The sequence below is a fragment of the Leptonychotes weddellii genome, chromosome 4, assembly GCF_054177405.1.
Source record: "Leptonychotes weddellii isolate Sample4059 chromosome 4, ASM5417740v2, whole genome shotgun sequence".
NCBI lineage: Eukaryota > Metazoa > Chordata > Mammalia > Carnivora > Phocidae > Leptonychotes > Leptonychotes weddellii.
The window spans coordinates 133,397,143-133,419,602 of record NC_138372.1 but is presented as its reverse complement, the minus strand read 5'-3'; the positions used below and the strand labels follow the sequence as shown (position 1 = coordinate 133,419,602).

Here is a 22,460-nt window from a genome sequence, read left to right as displayed (position 1 = left end):
CTCTAGGGATACCTAGGTGGCTCAGTTGGTAGAGCACCCAATTCTTGATCTCAGGGTTGTGAGTTCAAGCCCTGTGCTGAGGATGGAGCCTACTTAAAAAAAATAAAGAAAATAAAGAAAAATTCTACCTTTGAAGAATGAAGAATGTAGCTAATGAAAATAGAAAAATGTAATTTAAGGGGCACCTGTTTGGCTCAGTTGGTTAAGTGTCCAACTCTTGGTTTTGGCTCAGGTCATGATCTTGGGGTCCTAGAACTGAGCCCTAAGTTGGGCTCCCTGCTCGGTGGGGAGTCAGCTTCCCCTTTCTCTCTTTCTCTGCCCCTCCTCCACTCATGTGCACACTCTCTCTCTAAAATAAATAAATAAATCTTTAAAAAAAGAAAAATATAATTTAATAAACCCTAATGTAATCACTAATTTCAGCCAAGATTAGCAACTGGAATTACAACCCTTAGGTAAATGGTTAATGTTGAAAAGGACATTCATTTGGTACCCTAAAATACCACACAAATTATTTTCTAGTCATACTATTCAATGAAGAAATCTGTCATCCCCCAAACCAGCAGTCAATCTCAGACTCACTAGGGGTAGGCCACATAAATACCATGTAACTTTTAGTATCATGGAACATGAAAAACACATCATCTATGATATATTCAAACTAGAATTGCTATCTTGAGTTCATCAAGCCTTTGATATAACTTCCAGGTTATAGAAACACAAAGAATAGAGGGAAAAGCTAGATGACACCACAAGGAAACAACAAGAGAAATCCGCAAGGTGGGACATTCTGTAGGACAACTAACTCCGTCTCTTCAACCACAAAAAAAGCAATTATAGAGGATTTAAAGAGAATTAAGGAGGAGCACCTGGCTGACTCAGTCAATAGAGCACTGGACTCTTGATCTCAGTGTTGAGTTCAAGCCTCATATTGGCCATAGAGCTTACTTAAAAAAATTGGGGGGGGGGTGCCTGGGTGGCTCAGTTGGTTGGGCGTTTGCCTTTGGCTCGTGTCATGATCTCAGGGTCCTGGGATCGAGCCCCACATCGGGCTCCTTGCTCAGCGGGGAGCCTGCTTCTCCCTCTGCCTCTGCTGCTCTCCCTCACCTCCACTTGTGCTCTTTCTCTCTCTCTCTCAAATGGATAAATAAAATCTTTTAAAACATTTAAAAAAATAATAAAAATAATTTTTTTAAAGAAAAAGATTAAATATGTTTGATCCATAAAGCTGAACAACTGTATTTGAAAACTTCTAAGGAAGCTTTTTTTTTTTTTTTGGAGAGAGAGTGTGCAACTGGGATGGGGAGGGGCAGAGGGAGAGAGAGAATCTTATGCAGGCTCCACACCAAGCACAGAGGCCAAAGCAGGGCTCAATCTCATGACCCTGAGATCATGACCTGAGCTGAAATCAAGAGTGGGACGCTTAACCGACTGAGCCACCCAGGTGCCCTTAAGGAAGATTTTTTAAATATCCTTTATATTTATGGGGCACCTGGGTGTCTCAGTCGTTAAGCGTCTGCCTTCGGCTCAGGTCATGGTCCCAGGATCCTGGGATCGAGCCCCGCATCGGGCTCCCTGCTCAGCGGGAAGCCTGCTTCTCCCTCTCCCACTCCCCTTGCTTGTGTTCCCTCTCTCGCTGTGTCTCTCTCTCTCAAATAAATAAATAAAATCTTTAAAAAAAATAAATAAAATATGCTTTATATCAAATTACTGGCAGCATGTGACTCTAAATATAAACAAAGCCCAGTAAGAGATTATAGCCCTTAATGCTGAGTCTCAATAATTTGAAAGTAGCATATTTTTTATTTGGCAATTGCCAAAGAAAATGTTGTAAGAGAATGTTTCATCTTTAAAAATTTAGTCATGGTAAGTGTTAGGGGAGAAAAGTGTTATGGAAAGAAAGAATATCCACCCTTCAAAACTAAACTTTTGACACTGACCAATGCCAAGAAAATTTTTATGTCTCAAATCAGCCCTCCATTTTGAAGAAGACCCACTGCCTACTCTTTTTACTCACAATTAAAGAACTGAGGCTGCTTTGATTACCAAAAGGAATGGGTTTATTAACTCAAAGCACTCTGTGATAGATTAATACAGAATCCTTATCTGTGGTGATTAACTTAATAGTGATATATCTGATGCCTCTTCCTTCTTTTCATGAAATGGTGTCATCAGTTTTAAATAAAAGAGGAAAGAAAAGGCACATCCATGTATGCCAATGTTACTATGTCTGAAAAAAGAGAGACATAAGGTAGGTGTATTATTCTTCAAATGCATGACAAATGACCACACATGTATAGGCTTTTTTTTTTTTTAAAGATTTTTATTTATTTATTCATGAGAGACAGAGAGAGAGAGAGGCAGAGGGAGAAGCAGGCTCCCAAGGAGCAGGGAGCCCGATGCGGGACTCGAACCCAGGACCCTGGGATCATGACCTGAGCCGAAGGCAGACGCTCAACCATCTGAGCCACCCAGGCACCCCACACATATATAGGCTTAAAACAACATAAATTTATTAGCTCACAAACCTACCCCAGTATGTGTGAATATTGTGCTCAGGGTCTCCCTAAGCTAAAATCAAAACTTCAGCCAGGGCTGCTCTTCTCATCAGGGCTTGCAGTCCTCTCACCGGCTCTCTGGTTGCTGCCAAAATTCATTTCCTCCTCACTTCACACCAGCAACAGCACAGCAATCCATCTCATGCTTCAACTATCTCTGACCTCCCCTTGTGCACCAGGTGTAGAAAGATCTCCACCTTTAAGGGCTCATACGGTTCATTAGATCAGGTCCACCAGGTAATCTTCCTACCTTAAGGTCAATGGTGCCATTTAACATAACAATCACAGGAATGATATCTCATCAGATTCACAGAGGGGATGGGGTTTGGAATATTTGGGGGGTGGCATTTTTAGAACCAAATACCACAGCCATAAAACAAAACTGTAAAATTTAATTCAAAAAACACTTCTTACCTGTTAATAATGAACCATGCAACAGTAAGCATTCCTGCTAGCCATGTTCCACTCATAAGCCAACTTGTAACAAATAAAGCAGTAACATATATTCCTTGCAATCCAAAAACAATGCCAATGTAGAAATATACTGGCTCAATAATCTCCTAATTGTAAAAAAAAAAAAAAAGGAAGAGGAGATAATAGGACATTAAATAATTTTAATTATTTGCAAAATGTAAGAAAATAAATATTAAAGTCAAAAGAAAACATACATTGCTACCAGTTGCTTGATATAAAACACTGGCGATGAGTTCTGGATATAGAGACATTTGCTGCACTGCATTTATAGTCTTCAGAGATACAGTTTTGTTATTGTGTGTCAATTCATAAACACCTAAAGACAGAAAAATTTTTCTCCAAATTATTTATTCTGCTTTTACAATAATTAAACATGTCACTCAGAGGTCATTAAATATTTTAAATTATTGAAAATCTCAAAGTATAGTACACTGTGCCTCATTTTTCCTATGTTTTTATTAAGTATAAGAAAGAATAATATTTATATTCTAAGACAAATCTCCACATTAAAGGGCTCCCACATAGTAGAACAATGTTTTATTTTAGAAAAATGTTGTTATTAAAAATACAAATGTATAGGGGCGCCTGGGTGACTCAGTTGGTTAAGCAACTGCCTTCAGCTCAGGTCATGATCCTTGAATCCCAGGATCCAGTCCCACATTGGGCTCCCTGCTCAGCGGGGAGTCTGCTTCTCCCTCTGACCCTCCCCCCTCTTGTGCTCTCTCTCTCTCTCTCTCTCTCAAAAAAATACAAATGTGGGGGGCACCTAGCTGGCTCAGTTGGTAGAACATGCAACTCTTGATCTCAGGGTCCTGAGTTTGAGCCCTATGTTGGGGGTAGAGTTTAATCCAAAAAAAATAAAAAATACAAATGTGGTTATCATACCTCTTTCAAATGAGGGCGCTTTTAACATATCTTTATAATAAGAGTAATAAATGGCACTGTCACCTTGAAATGTGATTTCTCGTTCAAGCTCCTAAAAGAAAATGAAATGATTATTCAAATACCAGTATACTAAATTTCAAATGTAATCTTCTTTCTCCTCATCTTTAAATTAATGCTATTTACTTATCCTTTTATTCAAAGACATGTTTGAATTTTCCTTTAATCACTAGTGGTCACATTAAGGAGGTTAAACTTTTCAATAATCGGGCAATATTTTAATGAAACACCTAAGGTTTGGGGCACCTCGGTGGCTCAGTCAGTTAAGTGTCCAACTCTTGATTTTGGCTTGGGTCATGATCTGAGGATCCTAAGACTAAGCTCTGCATCAGGCTCTGTGCTCAGCGGAGTCTGCTTGAGATTCTCTCCCTCTCCCTTTGCCCCTCCCCCTGCTCATACGTGCACTCTCTCTCTCTCTCAAATAAATCAATCGAAAAAAAAAAAAGAAAGAAACACCTAAGGTTTAAAATGGATTGTAGGGGCGCCTGGGTGGCTCAGTCGTTAAGCGTCTGCCTTCGGCTCAAGTCATGATCCCAGGGTCCTGGGATCGAGCCTGCATCAGGTTCCCTGCTCCTCGGAAAGCCACTCCCCCTGCTTGTGTTCCCTCTCTCGCTGTGTCTCTCTCTGTCAAATAAATAAATAAAATCTTAAAAAAAAAATGGATTGTAGCTCATAAGTCATTTACCTATTATATATAAGGAAAATCTAGAAGGAAAACCAGAAAAAATGCCCTAAGGATAGCAAGAATAAAAAATGATGGTTGAGGTGTTAAAGTCCATAATAAAAAAAGAAGTTTAAGAAGAAATCAGTATTTTCTATTGCTTATCCACTTCCTTATATATCCAGAACTGTAAGCCCTTAACTCTTTTCCAGAGCAACAGATACCTAATCAGTGCTTTTCAAAAGAACTTTCAGAAATATAACTAAATCTTAAGTTCCTAAAATTGGGCTATACAGGATGCTTGCATGGCTTAATCAGTTGAGCATCCAACTCTTGATTTCAGCTCAGGTCATGATCTCAGGGTCGTGGCTCCTGAGAGCCTCCCACATCAGGCTCCACACTCAGCAGGGAGTCTGTATGAGATTCTCTCCCTTGGCTCCTCCCCCCACACTCATGCTCTCTCTTTCTCTCACTCTTTAAAAATAAATAAATCTTTTAAAAAATTTTATTATAAAAAAATTGGGCTATACAGAACCAAGAATATACGTAATTCAAAAACACTGAAAAACCTTGTACATTTCATGACAAATCAAGCTTTTATAAATCTACAGTCTCTGAAAATGAAACTCCTTTATTTTCATGCATATTTATCAATTAATACAAAACAATAGATATCAGAGCAGTTTTTCTTATGTTTGGTCAACAGAATTTCCTAAGACATAAATGGGAATTACCTAAAGAGTTCTATAGCTAAATAAGTTATGCAAAGACAGCATTAAAGAAAATTAATGGGTTTCTTTATTGTAAGACTTCTCAGAGTTTCAGTATACCTTATGCAACTGTGAATCTCCAAGAGGAAATCTTTCCTAGATCTATTTGACCAGTGAATTTTTTTTCCTCATTTAGAGCTTATTAATCGAAGTAAGTTTCCTTAACAACAAAAATCTGATAAATTTCCTTAAAATGATTCTTTATGAATGGAAACATTCGTTTCTTTCTAAGATTTCAAAGATGTGAACTTTTGATTAATGCTTCTCAAATTTAATGTGCATATGAAACTCCTAGAAAAGATCTCTGATTCTAAAGTGGGGCCTGAGAATCTGCAATTCTGAAAAAGCTCCCAGGTAAAGTCAATGTTCCTGAATCATACAGTGTTTTAAAAAACACAGTGTTTTTTGATGCATGCCTTCTATTATTTTTAAACCTTTGGTTGTTCTCAGTTCTGCCTACACAACAGAATTGCTTGGACATATTTTGAAACACTGATCCTAGACATTCCCTGCCACCCCACCTAAGAATCTGTGAGCTTTTTAAAAGCTCATCAGATGATTCTATTGTACATCCAGCATTGAGAACTACTAATAGTTATTAATATGCATAAAATTTTCAAGGAAATAGGATATGCTATAGTAATAGCTTTTGTCAAATCAATACAGGTAATTATTCAGCTAAATGTTTTGGTGGGATTAGGTCAATCAATGGCTTAAAAACAGTCAGTTGGCTTGACTACTGCTCAAAAATAAGAACAACAACAAAACAGTTTGGACTAAAAAAGAAAACAAAACTCTTTAGAGTCAAGTGATAACACTGTGAACCTTATCAATGCGTGAAAGATGTATCTGATTGTGAAGGGAAATCTGAGAACAAATTTACTCAAAGGCTAAATTATGAATTATGTAAGTAACTATGGTGACTAAAGGGTCTGTGGAATACACATGATTTAAAACCAGACATTAAACATACTAATATGAAGAGACATCTTAATAAATACTGTCATGCATGTTAATCATTTCCATGCCCCCAAAACATTCTAATCATGTAATCTAAAAATTAAAATATTTTACTGCTGAAACTTCAACAGATTGTTTCTGAAATGTAAACTACGTAAACTACCAAAACTACTCAAAGTGTGACTAAACTCCGTAACATTTCACTGTCATCAAAAGCCCCTGATAAATTAGTTGCATGAAGGAAAGCACCCTCATAGTTTCTATTCCATGGCCTGGAAATACACTGTATTAAATTTTTCAAGGTTGATGCTGTGACTGTGTTCTCAAAATAGCTCCTGCACCATTTTGTTTCTAATGCCTGTAAATAAGAAAGCACTTGTCATACTTATCACACATATATTTTGGCTCCCTGGGAAAAACACATTACTTAGATTAAAATTAAATACTAAAACAACTTCCATATGCTCAAAATTCTTTCTTCTTACCTGCCTGTTGGAAAACCAGAATTTCCGTTCATGGTATGCTGATAAATAGAGAGCATACATCATACCACTAGTAACTGCTGCAAGACAGCCAATGAAAATCTTTGCAAAGCGCTGAAATAATACATCTGAAAAAGCATATTAAAAGTAATCAGATGTAGATGATATTTATATTAATGCACTTCTATTTTTAAAAAGTAATCAAAAGGTAGTATGTACCCTTGATAAGATGTGAGGAAAATGACATTCTAACTCTGTGTTCTTCCTCCCCAAAACCTATAACCCCAGTCTAATGAGAAAAACAGCAGACAAATTCTAATAGAAGGACATCCTAAATATACCTGACCAGTATTCCTCAAAACTGTCAAGGTCACTAAAAACAAGAAAAACCTAAAAAACTGCCACATCCAAGAAGAGTCTAAGGAGACATGCCAACTAAATGTCACGTAGGATCCTGGAATAGAAAAAGGACATTAGGTAATAACTAAGCAAATCTGAATAAAGTATGGATCTTATTTAAAAATAATGTATTAATATACCAATAATATTGGCTCATTAACTATAACAAAAATACCATACTAATATAAAATGTTAATAATAGGAAAAACTCTGTGTGTGGGCAGAGGGAGGGTGTAAGAAGGTAACTCTGTACTATCTGTCCAATTCTTCTGTAAATCAAAAAAGATTTCAAAAATTAAAGTCTATTAATCAAAAGAAAGAATAAAAGGAATGTACTAACAAACATCTAAAGAAAAAATACAGGCTCATTCAGAATTACTATCAACAGCTTTTCCTTATCAAGGAATTTTTTTCTTTATTGAGGAATAATTTACATACTATAGATTACAGCCACTTAAAGTATATATAATTCAATGATTTTTTATGATTATGTATTTAAAACATCATATGCAACTGTTATATATATGTAACTACTTCTTGATGAAATAATATAAAATACATGTGAATTTTCTACACACAGGGTGATTTAGGCCTGCTCTACTCTAGCTATTAGGTATAATAAGCACAGGCCTAAGGGCCCAAAGCCCAATGTTCTATTACCGAATGACTGACAGGTCCGTAAAACTCAACTTGCTGATTTATGAGCTTAGCTAAACTAAAATCTTAGCCATTTTCAAAATATTATTTAATAAATATTAGTTTTCATGGAACACTAGAGACATTAAATAGACTAAGTAGTTAGATATCACTAAGGCAGTAAGAATTACATTCAAAATGCTTGAAAAACAGTACCCAAAAATCAAATATTATTATCAGTAGGATAAAATTGTTTTAAAATTATTGTTTTCAGTAGCATGTGTAAAGCATTTGGCCTGGCACATAGTAAGAGCTCAGTAAATACTAGCTATTACTGTTGAAATACAGAAGCATACATGCAAAAATATATAAGATAGTTAACTAAAGCAATGTTGACACAATATGAACTAAAAAAACTGGTAAAAAAAACTTATCAATGGTGGCAGTCTGGCAAAAGTGCTTCAAAGTTTCTGAAAGTGTATGTTTTCCTGTTTTGTTTTGTTTTTTTATTAAGTCTTAGATAATGGTAGATTAATCCTAATTATCAGTGGCTATTATAAAAAGTATGTAAACCAAATCCTACATATAAATGCCTTACCTTAATACTAAATATGTTGTTTTCAAAGTTTTTTGTGAAGAGTCAAAGATGGAATAAGAAAAAAAGAGCACTACATAGATATCAATACCAATAATACAGGGCATAGTTAAGTAATATTTAAAGCAAAGGAAGAAGCTAAGGACATGTTAGGAAAAGAAACGTAGGATTCAATTTCACAAAAAAAGTAAAAAAAAAAAAGTAAAGTATAAGTGCACTGAAAAAAATATAAGCAATACTTGCCAAAACTTTTAAAAGTAGTTCTATTGGAATTATTTATACATTTTATTTTTATTATACTTTTCTCTATTTTCCACATTTTCTACCCTAAAAATATTTTTGTATTCAGGGGGAAAATACTATTTTACAGTAGTTAGCTCTAGATTGTTTAATTATCTTTCTTGTATTGTATTTTCCAAAATGTTTTAAATGACCACTCTATTAGTAAGCTTTACTATGATAAAAAAAAAGTTATCCCAAATTATTAGTGGCTTACAAAATACAGGTTTATTTCTCACTTATGCTACTTGTGGGTTTTGGGTCTTCAGTGACTCTCCACCCAATTTCAGACTTCAGATTAGCTGTGGCTCTTCTATCTTCTTCAGAGTCCCAGATTGGGGCCAGTAGCTATTCTCATGACAGAGGATAAGAGCAGGAGAACAGGACACCTGGGTGGCCCAGTCTGTTAAGCACCTGCCTTTGGCTCAGGTTATGATCTCAGGGTCCTGGGATGGAGCCCTGAGTCAGGCTCCCCGCAGGGAGCTTGCTTCTCCCTCTCCCTCTGCCTGCCACTCCCCTTGCTTGTGCTCTCTCTCTTTCTCAGTCAAATGAATAAAAATCTTAAAAAAAAAAAAAAAAAAGCAGAACAGGCAGAGCATACAATGCCTCTTATAGTTTCTGGTCAAAACTAGTACAGTGTTGCTTCCACAGACATTCCATTAGTCTAGGCAAGTCACATCAACAAGCCTGACAATGAGGAAGCAAAGTACACACTGCTTCAGAGACAATGGCAATGGGAAGAAATGAATAATTCACTTTAGGGAAGGGAGCAAACATTTGCAAACAATAAAAGAGTCTACCAGGGTCTTCCCCATTCCTCACAAATACTCACTTCCCTCCCAAAGGCAAAACACACTCACTGCTTCTCAAGAAAGACACCCTAAGAGCAGCTTATTCAGCTTGTTTCCTGCATGTATATATCATTTTAAGACCTGAATAGTTATATCCTTTTTAATCTAGATTGACAGTTCTTTTAACAGTACATCTCTCTCAAAAACTTAGCAGGCAATTCTCTTATTTACTTAACAGAAATAAAAACAAACATCCACAAAAAGATCTGTAGAACTATGTTCATAGAAGCCTTATTCATAATAGCTAAATACTGAAAATTACTCAAATGTCCAACAAGAAGAGAATAGATAAAAAATTACAGCAACATGAATGAATCTCAGAATGATTATATTTTTAAAGGATAACATGCCGAGCTAAGTGAAAAAATCCAGACACAAAAGCATACACGTTGTATGATTCCATTTATACGAAATTCTACGACATGCAAAACGAATTAATAAGAAGAGTGGATGTTGGGACGCCTGGGTGGCTCAGTTGGTTAAGTGTCTGCCTTCGGCTCGGGTCATGATCCCGGGGTCTGGGATGGAGCCCCGCATCGGGCTCCCTGTTCAACGGGGAGCCTGCTTCTCCCTCTGCCTGCTGTTCCCTCTGCTTGTGCTCTCTCTCTCTCTCTGACAAATAAATAAATAAAATCTTTTAAAAAAAGAAGAGTGGTTGTCTTGGGGGGGGTACAGGGAAAATCTTCAAGAGGATATAAAGAAACTTTCGGGGATAATAGAAATGTTCTGTATCTTGTTTCAGCTGCATTCCAGTGTCAAAACTCATTTAATTAAATGCCTAAGATTCTGTGCATTTTACTGTAAGCTAATTATACAGGTATACCTCAGAGATATTACAGGTTCAGTTCCACACCACTGCAATAAAACAGATATTACCATAAGCGAATTAAGTGAATTTTTTGGTTTACTGGTTATATAAAAGTTAAGTTTATACTACACTGTAACATTATGTCCAAAAAAAAAAAAACCATACATATCTTATTTTAAAAAGAGTTTATTGCTAAAGTATGCTAACCATCACCTGAGCTGTCAGTGAATCATAATCATTGACCACAGATCACCACAACATATTATAATGATAAAGTTTGAACTACTGTGAGAATTACCAAAATATAACACAGAGATAGGAAATGAGCAAATGCGGTTGGAAAATGGTGCTGTAAGCCTTGCTCGACACAGGGTTGCCACTAATCTTCAGTTCATTAAAAAAAAAAAAAAAAAGATATCTGCAAAAAATAAAAGGAGGCATGCCTCTACCTTAATTTTTAAAAATTAAATTACTTATTCCTGCGAAGAAACGAACAATTTTGTCAGCTTTTTACCTACGTGATTCTAGTCAGCTCCATCCATGTTCCAACAACTATACAGAAGTCCTCTCCTGCCTTGTGTGCGGGGGATGTGTTCCGAGATCCTTAGTGGATGCCTGAAACTGTGGATAGTACTGAACCCTAGATACACTATGCTTTTTCCGATACATACATACCTGTCATAAAGTTTAATTTATAGACACAGTGAGAGATTAACAATAACTAATAATAAAATACAACAACTATAACAATATGTTGTAATAAAAGTTATGGGAACACAGTCTCTCTCTCTCTCAAAATATCTTACTGTACTGTACTCACCCTATTCCTTGTAATGATGTGAAATGGTAGTGATGAGATAAAGTAAGGAGAATGACATAGGTACCATGAAGTATGTTACACTACTATTAACTTTCTGACAACACATCAGAAAGCGGATTATCTGCTTCCAAACTGTGGTGAACACAGATAACTGAAATGATGGAAAGTGAAACCACTGCATGGGGGGACTACTGTACTGACAATTTTTTTTCTAGATGAGTCTCTGAAAAGGTTTAACTACATGTATTTTGATCTTATTAGGCTTCTGTGGAACCACACCCTATGTTATTTTCTAGGAAATACCTTCATCCATCCATATATTTTTAACAAACTCTGTGGGAGAGCCTTGCCCCTGATTTAGTCATTGCCTTGAGGATTCATCTTAGTCATCGTCTTTGTTGCTCAAAGTATTTCTCATTTTTCTTGATTTTATTAGCTAAAATAGACAGTTCTAACTCAATACTACAAGTCCCAGAAATTTTGGATTCCCTCTTTTCCTCTTCATTCCTGCTTGCAAATAGGCTAATTCTGTTCTAAATTCATCTCTTTCCTGTAATCAAATGCAGCTGATAACCAAGGCATTGTAGTAACATCCTGTTTTACAATCCTGTTACCTAAAGTAATAAAAAAGTAGTATTAAAATTGCAACTATTCACAGGATTTATCACTGCATAATATGGATTATTATTTTTCCAGCTTCCAAAAAACTTTCTTGCTGCTACCCCCAAGAACTAGCTCTGTAGATAACCCACTGCCTTTATCTTATTTGAGAAAAAATATGTAAACGGGCCCTCAGGGACGCTTGGGTAGCTCAGTCGGTTAAGCGTCTGCCTTTGGCTCAGGTTATAATCCCAGGATCCTGGGATAGAGTTCTGCATTGGGCTCCTTGCTCAGAGGGGAGCCTGCTTCTCCCTCCTCCTGCCGCTCCCCCTGCTTGTGCTCTCTCTCTCTTTCTCTCTGACAAATAAAATCTTTAAAAAATAAAAAATATATATAAAAAAATAAATGGGCCTTCAACTCTCTTCAACTCTCAGCGGGAAGCAATGAGAAGGCTGTTCAGCCCCTAAGGATGGCATGTTCTCCAAAGCCATCTTCATATATAGTTCAGTAGGATAATAGAAAAAGAAGGACCAGGGCGCCTGGGTGGCTCAGTCGTTAAGCATCTGCCTTCAGCTCGGGTCATGATCTCAGGGTCTTGGTGATGTCAGGCACCCTGCTCAGCATCGTGTCTGCTTCTTCCTCTCCCTCTGCCCCACCCCCCAGCTCATGCGTGCATGCTCTCTCCCTCTCTCTCTCAAATAAATAAATAAAATCTTATTTTCTTTTTAAAGATTTTATTTATTTTTTATTTGAGAGAGACACAGAGAGAGGGAACACAAGCAGCGGGAGTGGGAGAGGGAGAAGCAGGCTTCCCGCTGAGCAGGGAGCCCGATGTGGGGCTTGATCCCAGGATCCTGGGACCATGACCTGAGCCGAAGGCAGACGCTTAACGACTGAGCCACCCAGGCGCCCCAATAAATAAATACAATCTTAAGGAAAAAAAAACACAAGGGGTGCCTGGGTGGCTCAGATGGTTAAGCGTCTGCCCTCGGCTTAGGTCATGGTCTCCGGGTCCTGGGATCAAGCCCTGCGTCAGGCTCTCAGCTCAGTGGGGAGTCTACTTCTCCCTCTCCCTCTGCTTCTCCCCCTGCTCATGTTCTCTCTATATATATCTCTCTGTCTCAAATGAATAAAATCTTTAAAAAAGGGAGAAAAAGAGGGGCGCCTGGGTGGCTCAGTCGTTAAGTGTCTGCCTTCGGCCCAGGTCATGATCCCAGGGTCCTGGGATCGAGCCCCGCATCGGGCTCCCTGCTCTGCAGGAAGCCTGCTTCTCCCTCTCCCACTCCCTCTGCTTGTGTTCCCTCTCTTGCTGTGTCTCTCTCTTTAAATAAACAAAATCTTTAAAAGAAAAAAAAAGAGAGAGAGAAAGAAAAAAAAACAAACCAACTCTGCGCAGTCATTAATGAGCTTCCGTGGTAGATAAAACTTAACAAATGTCACAATTTGATGCTGAAGGAGTTAAGCACATCCTGTGTGACTCCATTAGGAAAAGAATCAGTGAAGCTTATGCCTAGTTTCTTACAGATTTTAGCCCTAGGTCTTTTCCTTTTGCTGATTTTGTTTTGTACTGTTCACTATAATAAGTCATTGCTGTAAATATTCTGAGACCTGTGAGTCCTTCTAGCTAATCACCAAACATGGGGGTGGTCTTGGGGACCCCTGACACAGAGCACAAAACTTACCTTTTTAATTTATAGATATCTGGACTAGAATGAATCATACCTGGCCCTGATGTAGATAAGAAGACCTTGGGCCTCAAGACTGCTGCCAGGACTGGGTAAGACTGAGTATCTTCCTTGGGGCCAGAGAGATAGTGAGTGTATTTTGTTTGAGGGAGAAAAGTAAATATTTATGACCAAAAGGAAAGAATGTGGTAGAATGTTACATTATTATTCCCACTTATTTTATCCTTTCCTATAAAAAGATTATTCATCTCTGCCCACTACCATGTGACTTGCAATGCTTCCCTGTAGTCAAGGTATACTTCTCCATCTCTTCCCTGTAGTCAGGGTATATTTCTCCATCTCACTGTCTGGATTGATTATATGACTTCCTTGGGTCAACAGAATATGAGTACAAGTGACAAAGTGCCAGCTCAGCAGAAAATTTAAGAGACATGGCATGACTCTGCCTGTTCTCCTGCTCTTTTCCTCTGTCTTAAAAAAAATGTCGCAAGTAGGGGCTGTTCCTTCATGACACATCAAGCTACACCAGCCAACCTGAAGCCACAACATGGAACATTAGTCAGAAATAAGTGTTTTTTGTAAGCCAGTGAGATTTAGGGTTTGTTCTACAGCAAAACCAAAGTTGACTGATAATACCATGTAATTAATCTCAGAAAAGGTATACACATTTAAAATATTAATACAAGGGGCGCCTGGGTGGCTCAGTCGTTAAGCGTCTGCCTTCGGCTCAGGTCATGATCTCAGGGTCCTGGGATCGAGCCCCGCATCAGGCTCCCTGCTTGGTGGGAAGCCTGCTTCTCCCTCTCCCACTCTCCGTTTGTGTTCCCCCTCGCACTGTGTCTCTCTCTGTCAAATAAATAAAATCTTAAAAAAAAAAAAGTTGATAAAATATTAATACAAAATATAATACCTAGCATATAAAAAGTCATTTTTGTAGTAGCACAAAAACTCCAAATTTATCTAACTTACGTTTTGGAGCTCTTTCAGGAATTGGAGTGTCACTGATTTTCTCTTCTTTGACAGATTCCTTATTTTCTGAAGACTTCAGCTTTTTTCTTTGGCGCAGTTCTACTGTTGGTCCTTCAAATATTTAAGACATTATTGCAACACGTGTATCAAGTTGTTCTAATCTATAACCCAAACTTTTATTATACTAAGGCAAAAGTCACATAGAGAACTTTCAGTATCAAAGATACCTTTTTTCACAATTAAATAAATAATTCATTTAGACAGAAAGACTGTCTTTCATACAACAAAAAAAATTAGGTTCTCCCTTCCACCTGTGCTTTCAGAGTCCTATTGATAAACAAACAAGCTCTTCTCCTGAGATAATGTTATTTTCAAAATATCCCAAAATAAGTAAACCCCCTTCCGGAATGACTGGGGAACAAGGTGTTATTTAATACATTAGCGCATTATTCTAGTTACCTGAGAATATCACACTCATGATTCAACGATTAACAATTTTTAAAAAATCTGAATATAATAAAATATATTGATCATAAAATTATACTTCATTTTTAAAACAATCCTGCAAGTTCTGCAGAATTTCACAGTGCTGTGTTATTATCATTGTACAGTCTTATAATTTAGATATGTGAAATAGGCATACCCCTATATGTGGAAAACTGTCAGAAAATTTCCCAATGTTAGACTACCCTTTTATGTCTAATAAAAAATGTAAAGCAGAAAGTACCTCCAAGGGGCACCTGGGTGGCTCAGTCAATTAAGCAACTGCCTTCAGCTCGGGTCATGATCCCAGGGTCCTGAGATCGAGCCCCACATTGGGCTCCCTGCCTGCTTCTCCCCCTCCCTCTGCCGCTCCCCCTGCCTGTGCTCTCCTGCTCTGTCAAATAAATAAATAAAATCTTAAAAAAAAAAAAAAAAAGTACCTCCAAACCAGTAAGCTGAATTCCAAATGAAACAAAAATTTACTATATTCAAACCTAACTACTTTTCCTTCCTAGAGTTAATTATCTCTCTCTTTTTTTTAAGATTTTATTTATTTGACAGAGAGAGCGAGCACAAGCAGGGGGAGCAGCAGAGGGAGAAGCAGGCTCCCCACTGAGCAGAGAGCCTGATGCCGGGCTCAATCCCAGGACCCTGGGATAATGACCCGAGCCGAAGGCAGACGCTTAACCAACTGAACCACCCAGGCACCCCCTCTTTTTCTTTTCTTTTAAGCAGGCTCCACACCCAGCATGGAGCCCAATGCAGGGTTTGAATTCATGACCCTGAGATCAAGACCTGAGCTGAGATCAAGAGTTAGATGCTTAACCAATTGAGCCACACAGGTGCCCCCAGAATTAATTATCTTATAAGGGTAGACTATGACTGTCATGTTGGTACAAACTGTCCTGCCAAGCTTATAAGGTGGTTCAAGAATTTATTTCCTCCTTACTGGAGCAGAGGAGAGTTTTCTCTTTTCTTTTAGGGATGACCTTAAGCTATGAAATGTGAGCCTAAAAAGAGAAGTCAAAAAAGGAGAATGAATCCGCTGCTGCTGATCAGATGGAAGGATTCTAGCTTTACTATGGAAAATGAAAAAACAACTCTATATTTTTTTAATATAATTTTTTTTAAAGATTTATTTATTTATTTGAGAGAGCAAGAATGAGAGAGAGTACATGAGAGGGGGTAGGGTCAGAGGGAGAAGCAGGCTCCTCGCTGAGCAGGGAGCCCGATGCGGGACTCGATCCTGGGACTCCAGGATCATGACCTGAGCCGAAGGCAGTTGCTTAACCAACTGAGCCACCCAGGCGCCCCAATTTAATTTTTTTTTAGTAATGTCTATACCCAATGTGGGGCTTGAACTCATGACTGTCAAGATCAAGAGTCACATGCTCTTCCAACTGAGCCAGCCGGGCCCTCCCTAAAAAGGATATTTTTTAAAATAGCTTCAAAGCAAACTCAAGTTTGCTAAAATATCTTTAAACACTGGCATTGTGATTAAAAAATAATAACTGTATATTTAGTGGATTCAGTCTGGTCTAATTTTTAACCATTTCTAAGCTATCATTTATTTTGTAATTGTCTTAAGTACTGAAGCCAGTGAACAGATTAGAAAATAACATTATTATTAGAAAAGCCATGCCTCAGATTTTGAGTTCTTTTTTTTTTAATTTTAGAGAAAAAGAGAGAGAGAGAGCATGTGTGTGCACAGTGGGGGAGGGGCAGAGAATCTCAAGCAGACTCCATGCTGAGCATGGAGCCCAACGCGGGGCTCAATCCCGTGACCCTGAGATCACAACCCCAGGTGAAACCAGGAGATGGACACCCAACTGACTATGCCACCAACACCCCAGATTTTCAGTATTTTTGCATACAAATCTGGGTCACTTAATAAATACTACTATATTTCTTTTTCATGATGCCTTTTTAATTGCTCTGGGATAAAGCAAAAGTTAAAAACACCCAACAAAAATGAGGATTAGGGGCACATGCACCCCAATGATTACAGTAGCAATGTCCACAATAACCAAAAAAAGGAAAGAGCCCAGATGTCCATTGACAGGTGAATGGATAAAGATGTGGTGTGTATACACACACACACACACACACACACACACACACACACACACACACACAGGAATATTACTCAACTATCAAAAAGAATGAAATCTTGCCATTTGCAATGACGTGGCTAGAACTAGAGGATATTATGCTGACCGAAATAAGTCAGTCAGAGAAAGACAAATATATGATTTCACTCTTTTGTGGAATTTAAGAAACAAAACAGATGAACATAGGGGAAGGGAAGGAAAAGATAAGGTGAAATCAGAGAGGGAGACAAACCATAAGAGACTCTTAACTACAGGAAACAAACTGAGGGTTGCTGGAGGGGAGGTGGCTGAGTGGATGCAGTAACTGGGTGATATAACCCCAAGAAGTTTACTCAGTCATTACACTTACAAGATCACACACATTGATAGTATTGAAATTTTTTTTGAAAATTTAACTGGATAATTTCAGAAAGCAAGCTAACAAATCTGTTAAGGTAGTTTACAAATGGTTTAAGTAGGTCTTTTTTATTAGAGGTTAAAAGCACACATTTAAGATAAAGATAGATTGGAAAGGGGATATCACATAGAAAGTGTTCTTTATAAAAAGCTATCATTTTCCTTTTTAAAAAATTTCCTTAGGGGCGCCTGGGTGGCTCAGTTGTTAAGCGTCTGCCTTCGGCTCAGGGCACAATCCCAGGGTCCTGGGACCAAGCCCCGCATCAGGCTCCCTGCTCCGCGGGAAGCCTGCTTCTCCCTCTCCCACTCCCACTGCTTGTGTTCCCTCTCTGGCTGTCTCTCTCTCTGTCAAATAAATAAATAAAATCTTAAAAAAAAAATTTCCTCATAAAATCAATCACTTTACAGAGACATTAAAGTGTTCTCTTAGTACATATAAATGGATTTTATTTATAGAAGTAGAGCTTATACAAAAATTTTGCACAGATTCCCAAATAATTTGGGGTGCCTGGGTGGCTCAGTCGTTAAGCGTCTGCCTTCGGCTCAGGTCATGATCCCAGGGTCCTGGGATCGAGCCCCGCATGGGGCTCCCTGCTCGGCGGGAAGCCTGCTTCTCCCTCTCCCACTCCCCCTGCTTGTGTTCCTGCTCTCGCTATCTCTCTCTCTGTCAAATAAATAAAATAAAAATCTTAAAAAAAAAAAAATTCCCAAATAATTCATAAAGCCATCTTTCCAGAATCTATATTAGCAACAATCAAGGGCCATACAAATAAATTATCTATAAAGGATCTATAACACTATATCTTTTTGGTTCTAAGATGCTATACATTTTAAGATATTGAGCAGGTATCTTGGGGGTTTTGGGCTTGTTTGTTTTTAAAGATTTTATTTATTTATTTGAGAGAGAGAACAAGCAGGAACGAGGGGCAATGGGAGAGGGAGAAGCAGACTCCCTGCCGAGCCGGGAACCCAACGCAGGGCTTGATCCCAGGACCCTGAGATCATGACCTGAGCAGAAGGCAGATGTTTAACCATCTAAGCCACCCAGGAGCCCAGTTTGTTTGTTTTTGGTTTTTTTTAAGATTTTATTTATTTGACAGAGAGAAACACAGTGAGAGAGGGAACACAAGCAGGGGGAGTGAGAGAGAGAGAAGCAGGCTTCCTGCTGAGCAGGGAGCCCGATGCAGGGCTCAATCCCAGGACCCTGGGATCATGACCTGAGCCGAAGGCAGACGCTTAACGACTGAGCCACCCAGGTGCCCCTTGTTTTGTTTTGTTTTTTTAAGTACGCTCCCTGCCCAGCATGGAACCCAACGCAGAACTTGAACTCATGACCATGAGATCGAGACTGGAGCTGAAATCAAGAGTCAGATGCTTAACCAACTGAGCCACCCAGGTGCCCCTAAGCAGTTTTTCAAAGGGGGGGGGAAACACTACCATATTAAATGTATGAATTGATTTTAAGACATATTGGTTTCAGTGACATTAAATTGGGGGAGCAAAAAGTACAACCTAGGAAATACAGTATTCATTTTAGCCAATCTCTTCAACCTTGTCCCTCACAAAAAACTGAGGTTGGGGGGCGTGTGGGGGAGGCCTCTGGGTGGCTCAGTCAGTTAAGCCTCTGACTCTTGATCTCAACTCAGGTCTTGATCTCAAGGTCATGAGTTCAAGCCCAGCGTTGGGTTTTTAAAAAAAAAATTTTTTTTTTTTTTAATTTTTTACCTGTCACCAAGAAACAAAACTGACTAGATCCAAATTTCACCTCCTTTCCTTTATACTGATCTCATAGCTTCATAATTGGAAGACAAAACCAGGAATCCCCAGGTGGAGAAGCAGCAAAGGCCAAAGCCATGAATGATGCCGATTAACTGATAGGAAAGTTCTAGGACAGATTTTAAGTTTCCTTTTCCTTCTTGTATCTTTAGCATTGTAAAGAAAAAGTCAAACTAAATGAAAATGATAACATAACCACAAAAATAACCTGCCATTTCCAGGTCTGGTCCAATGATCTTCACATGAGATCATTAGCAGAGCTACAAATAGGCCTGCAAATGTCCATCCAGACAACACACAGCAATTTCCAAATGTAGTGTTAATACTGCTGTACTCAAGGTGGTCACTTCTTTCTTTGCTCTAACATTTCTTTCAGAAAGGATAAGTATGAACAATCTGACCCTCTACTGCAACAAGGAAGACATTTTGTAAGATGACATTCTCAAAAAATTATTTACCTGGAGTAACAGTGGGACAATGAAGAGGACCCAAATGAATGTGAATGATAAGCAAAAAAGGGATATAGGGGTAAAATAGACCATTTAGTCTAATTTTAAGATAATATGTATTTGGAAAAGTGCCAAATAAAACAAATGTAAAGCACTCAGAATAATGCCTAGCACATAGACATGTTTGCTATTATCATTACTAGCATTATTATAATAAGTAAGACTGTAATTACTCATTCATTGTTGACTATTATTATATCCCACCACCTAACACAGTAGGCACCCAAATGTTTATGGAATTAAAAAATTGCTGAATGAAACTATATTTTAACAAAACTTCAATACATTAGTTGTTCTATATAAGATGTATTTGCTTTTGCTTTTGGATTATCAGTAATTCTACAACCAAAACCACTTTTCTTTTTTTTTTAAAAAGATTTTATTTATTTATTTGACAGAGAGAGACATAGTGAGAGCTGGAACACAAGCAGGGGGAATAGGAGAGGGAGAAGCAGGCCTCCCATGGAGCAGGGAGCCTGATGTGGGACTCGATCCCAGGAACCTGGGATCATGACCTGAGCCGAAGGCAGACGCTTAACAACTGAGCCACCCAGGCGCCCACCACTTTTCATTTTATATCCCATAAATAAATTTCACAAAATGGTATGGTCTTTTTAATTAGTTCCACATCACATTGCTTTAATTAAGTGTAACTATAATCTCCTAAAACAATTTCTCATTTTGTATGATGCATATTAAAGACTTTTAGTATTGCAGTATTTTTTTTCATGCTTTAGCTTAAGCATGAAAGTGTTAATGGAAACATACAAGCTAGCTTATCAACCTACTCCACAGATTTGCAACTATTCAGAAAAGGAAAAAATATCAAGAAATGTTTTAAACTACTCCAATCAAAGATAAAACCAAGGTAATAAATGGAATTAAATTCTTCCTCACCAACTACAAATAGCCATTGGTTTTGACGTTGTTTTTGACGTTGTTTTTAGGTAGAGTGTCTTAAATTTAGATCAGCTTTAACACTCTGAAAACTCAATAAAGAGAAGGCAAATATGAGGCCAGTGTGAGCATAGGGACAAGCAGCAAGCCAAAGAGCAGAAAACAACTGTTTAAAAATTGCTTTCCGGGCGACTGGGTGGCTCAGTCGTTAAGCGTCTGCCTTCGGCTCAGGTCATGATCCCAGGTTCCTGGGATGGAGCCCCACATCGGGCTCCTCGCTCCGCGGGAAGCCTGCTTCTCCCTCTCCCACTCCCCCTGCTTGTGTTCCCTCTCTCACTGTGTCTCTGTCAAATAAATAAAATCTTAAAATAAATAAATAAAAATAAATTGCTTTCCACTGAATTCTTGAAATTCCCTCCTTGCATTCCTGGTTCAATAAGGTTTAAATCTAAATGAGATCACATTCACAACGGCATTCAAGAAGGTAAAAAGTTGTATTTCCCACCAGAATGCAAAATCTAACTGCTCTGTCAAGCGACACCATCATATATACCTGTTCCTGAAACTAGCACGGGTATCATGAAGTTATTATGCATGCCATGAATGTTTCCTGTAATATCTATCGCTAGCTGATAAGTTCCTCTAACTCCCCATTTTTCTCCCATACCTATCATTTTCTATGAATAAATATTACTGAAGGGATTAATTTTCTTCGCATTGGCCCTGTGGGGGCATGGGAAGATTTGTCTAGACCACCCACTTTCACGCTCAAAGCACTCCTGGCTTCCTAATCCTCCCAAACTACTTACAGCCCTCAGCCCTTTGCCATCTCCCCCTAACCTATAAATGAAGTGGCCTTCTTCAGTTTCCCCTCCCAATTCACCTTAACCCTGTTTACCCCAAATTCCTGCCTCTTTCTATACCCGCGGCGTGAGGCTTCTCCCCCCCGCCCCGCCCCCGTGACTTTGTATTTGTCGGTATCCACAGACCTCTGAAGAAGGCACTCAGAATGAGGGGCATTTGGTGAAACACTATCACTTTCAAATATGCACTCAGTAACTAAGCCTCCATCTTCTAACCCCCCACCCCATTAATTGTCTGCTAGTAGCCCTCCCCCTCAAACAGTACCCCCTCCCCCCGCAACACACACACACACACACACACACACACACACACACACAGAGCCTTTTCTCTCCCTACCCCATTCCCAACTTTAAGCTCCACCTTTGCTTCCCACTCAGGCAGACAAAACTTCGGGCCATTCACTCCGCTCCTAAACATCCCCGCGCCGCCGCCGCCCCGCTCCTTCCCGGCCCCCACGCAGCCACCCGCGCGCAGCCGCGGCCACTGACCGCCCGCAGCCCAGGCCTCTGGGCCCCTCGCGCCCCCGCCCCTCTTTCCCGAGATCACGGGCGACAGTTGGCGCGCTGGACCCCGGGGCCCTCACCTTCTTCCTCCGCCATCGTCTCCGCGGAGGCCCGGGCGCCCCTCCGGGTCCCGCGCGGCCCGGAGTCTCCGGCCCTCCGCGTCGCGAACCCCTCGGCAGCCCCAAGACCACTCCCGGCCGCCGCGCCCCCACTTCCTGACCCGCCCCCCTCCGGTGTCGCCGCCAACCGCGTCCCGCCCGGCGGCCCAGGAACCAGAGAGCCGGCAGCGGAGGGCGGCCGGAGCGTTTTGCTGGCGCGCCTCGGCCTACGCGGGCAGGAAGGAGACTCGACGACGCGGGTGGCACCGCCCACGGCCGGCGCTCCCGGCAGCCTCTCCCTTTCGCCGGCTCTTCCGAAAGCTGGGAGTCCAGC

General features: G+C 39.5%; 1 protein-coding gene across 4 annotated transcripts in view; it reads right to left on the bottom strand.

The window, feature by feature from the left end:
* DPY19L4 (dpy-19 like 4) overlaps nt 1-22,260 on the bottom strand; it is a 67,474-nt gene extending 45,214 nt beyond the window's left edge. The window contains exons 1-6 of one of the 4 annotated variants that reach the window (XM_006729766.3): nt 22,109-22,260; nt 14,490-14,600; nt 6,851-6,975; nt 3,918-4,008; nt 3,227-3,348; nt 2,973-3,118 (exon numbers count right to left, since the gene is read on the bottom strand). In XM_006729766.3, the coding sequence (XP_006729829.1) occupies nt 2,973-3,118; nt 3,227-3,348; nt 3,918-4,008; nt 6,851-6,975; nt 14,490-14,600; nt 22,109-22,124 (611 nt within the window). In that variant the 5' untranslated portion in view covers nt 22,125-22,260. Of the gene's footprint in view, nt 1-2,972; nt 3,119-3,226; nt 3,349-3,917; nt 4,009-6,850; nt 6,976-10,933; nt 11,292-14,489; nt 14,601-22,108 lie in introns of those variants that run through there. The other 3 variants (XM_081816260.1, XM_031024220.2, XM_031024221.2) reach the window with 3 other exon arrangements.
* Nucleotides 22,261-22,460: the final 200 nt, after the last annotated feature.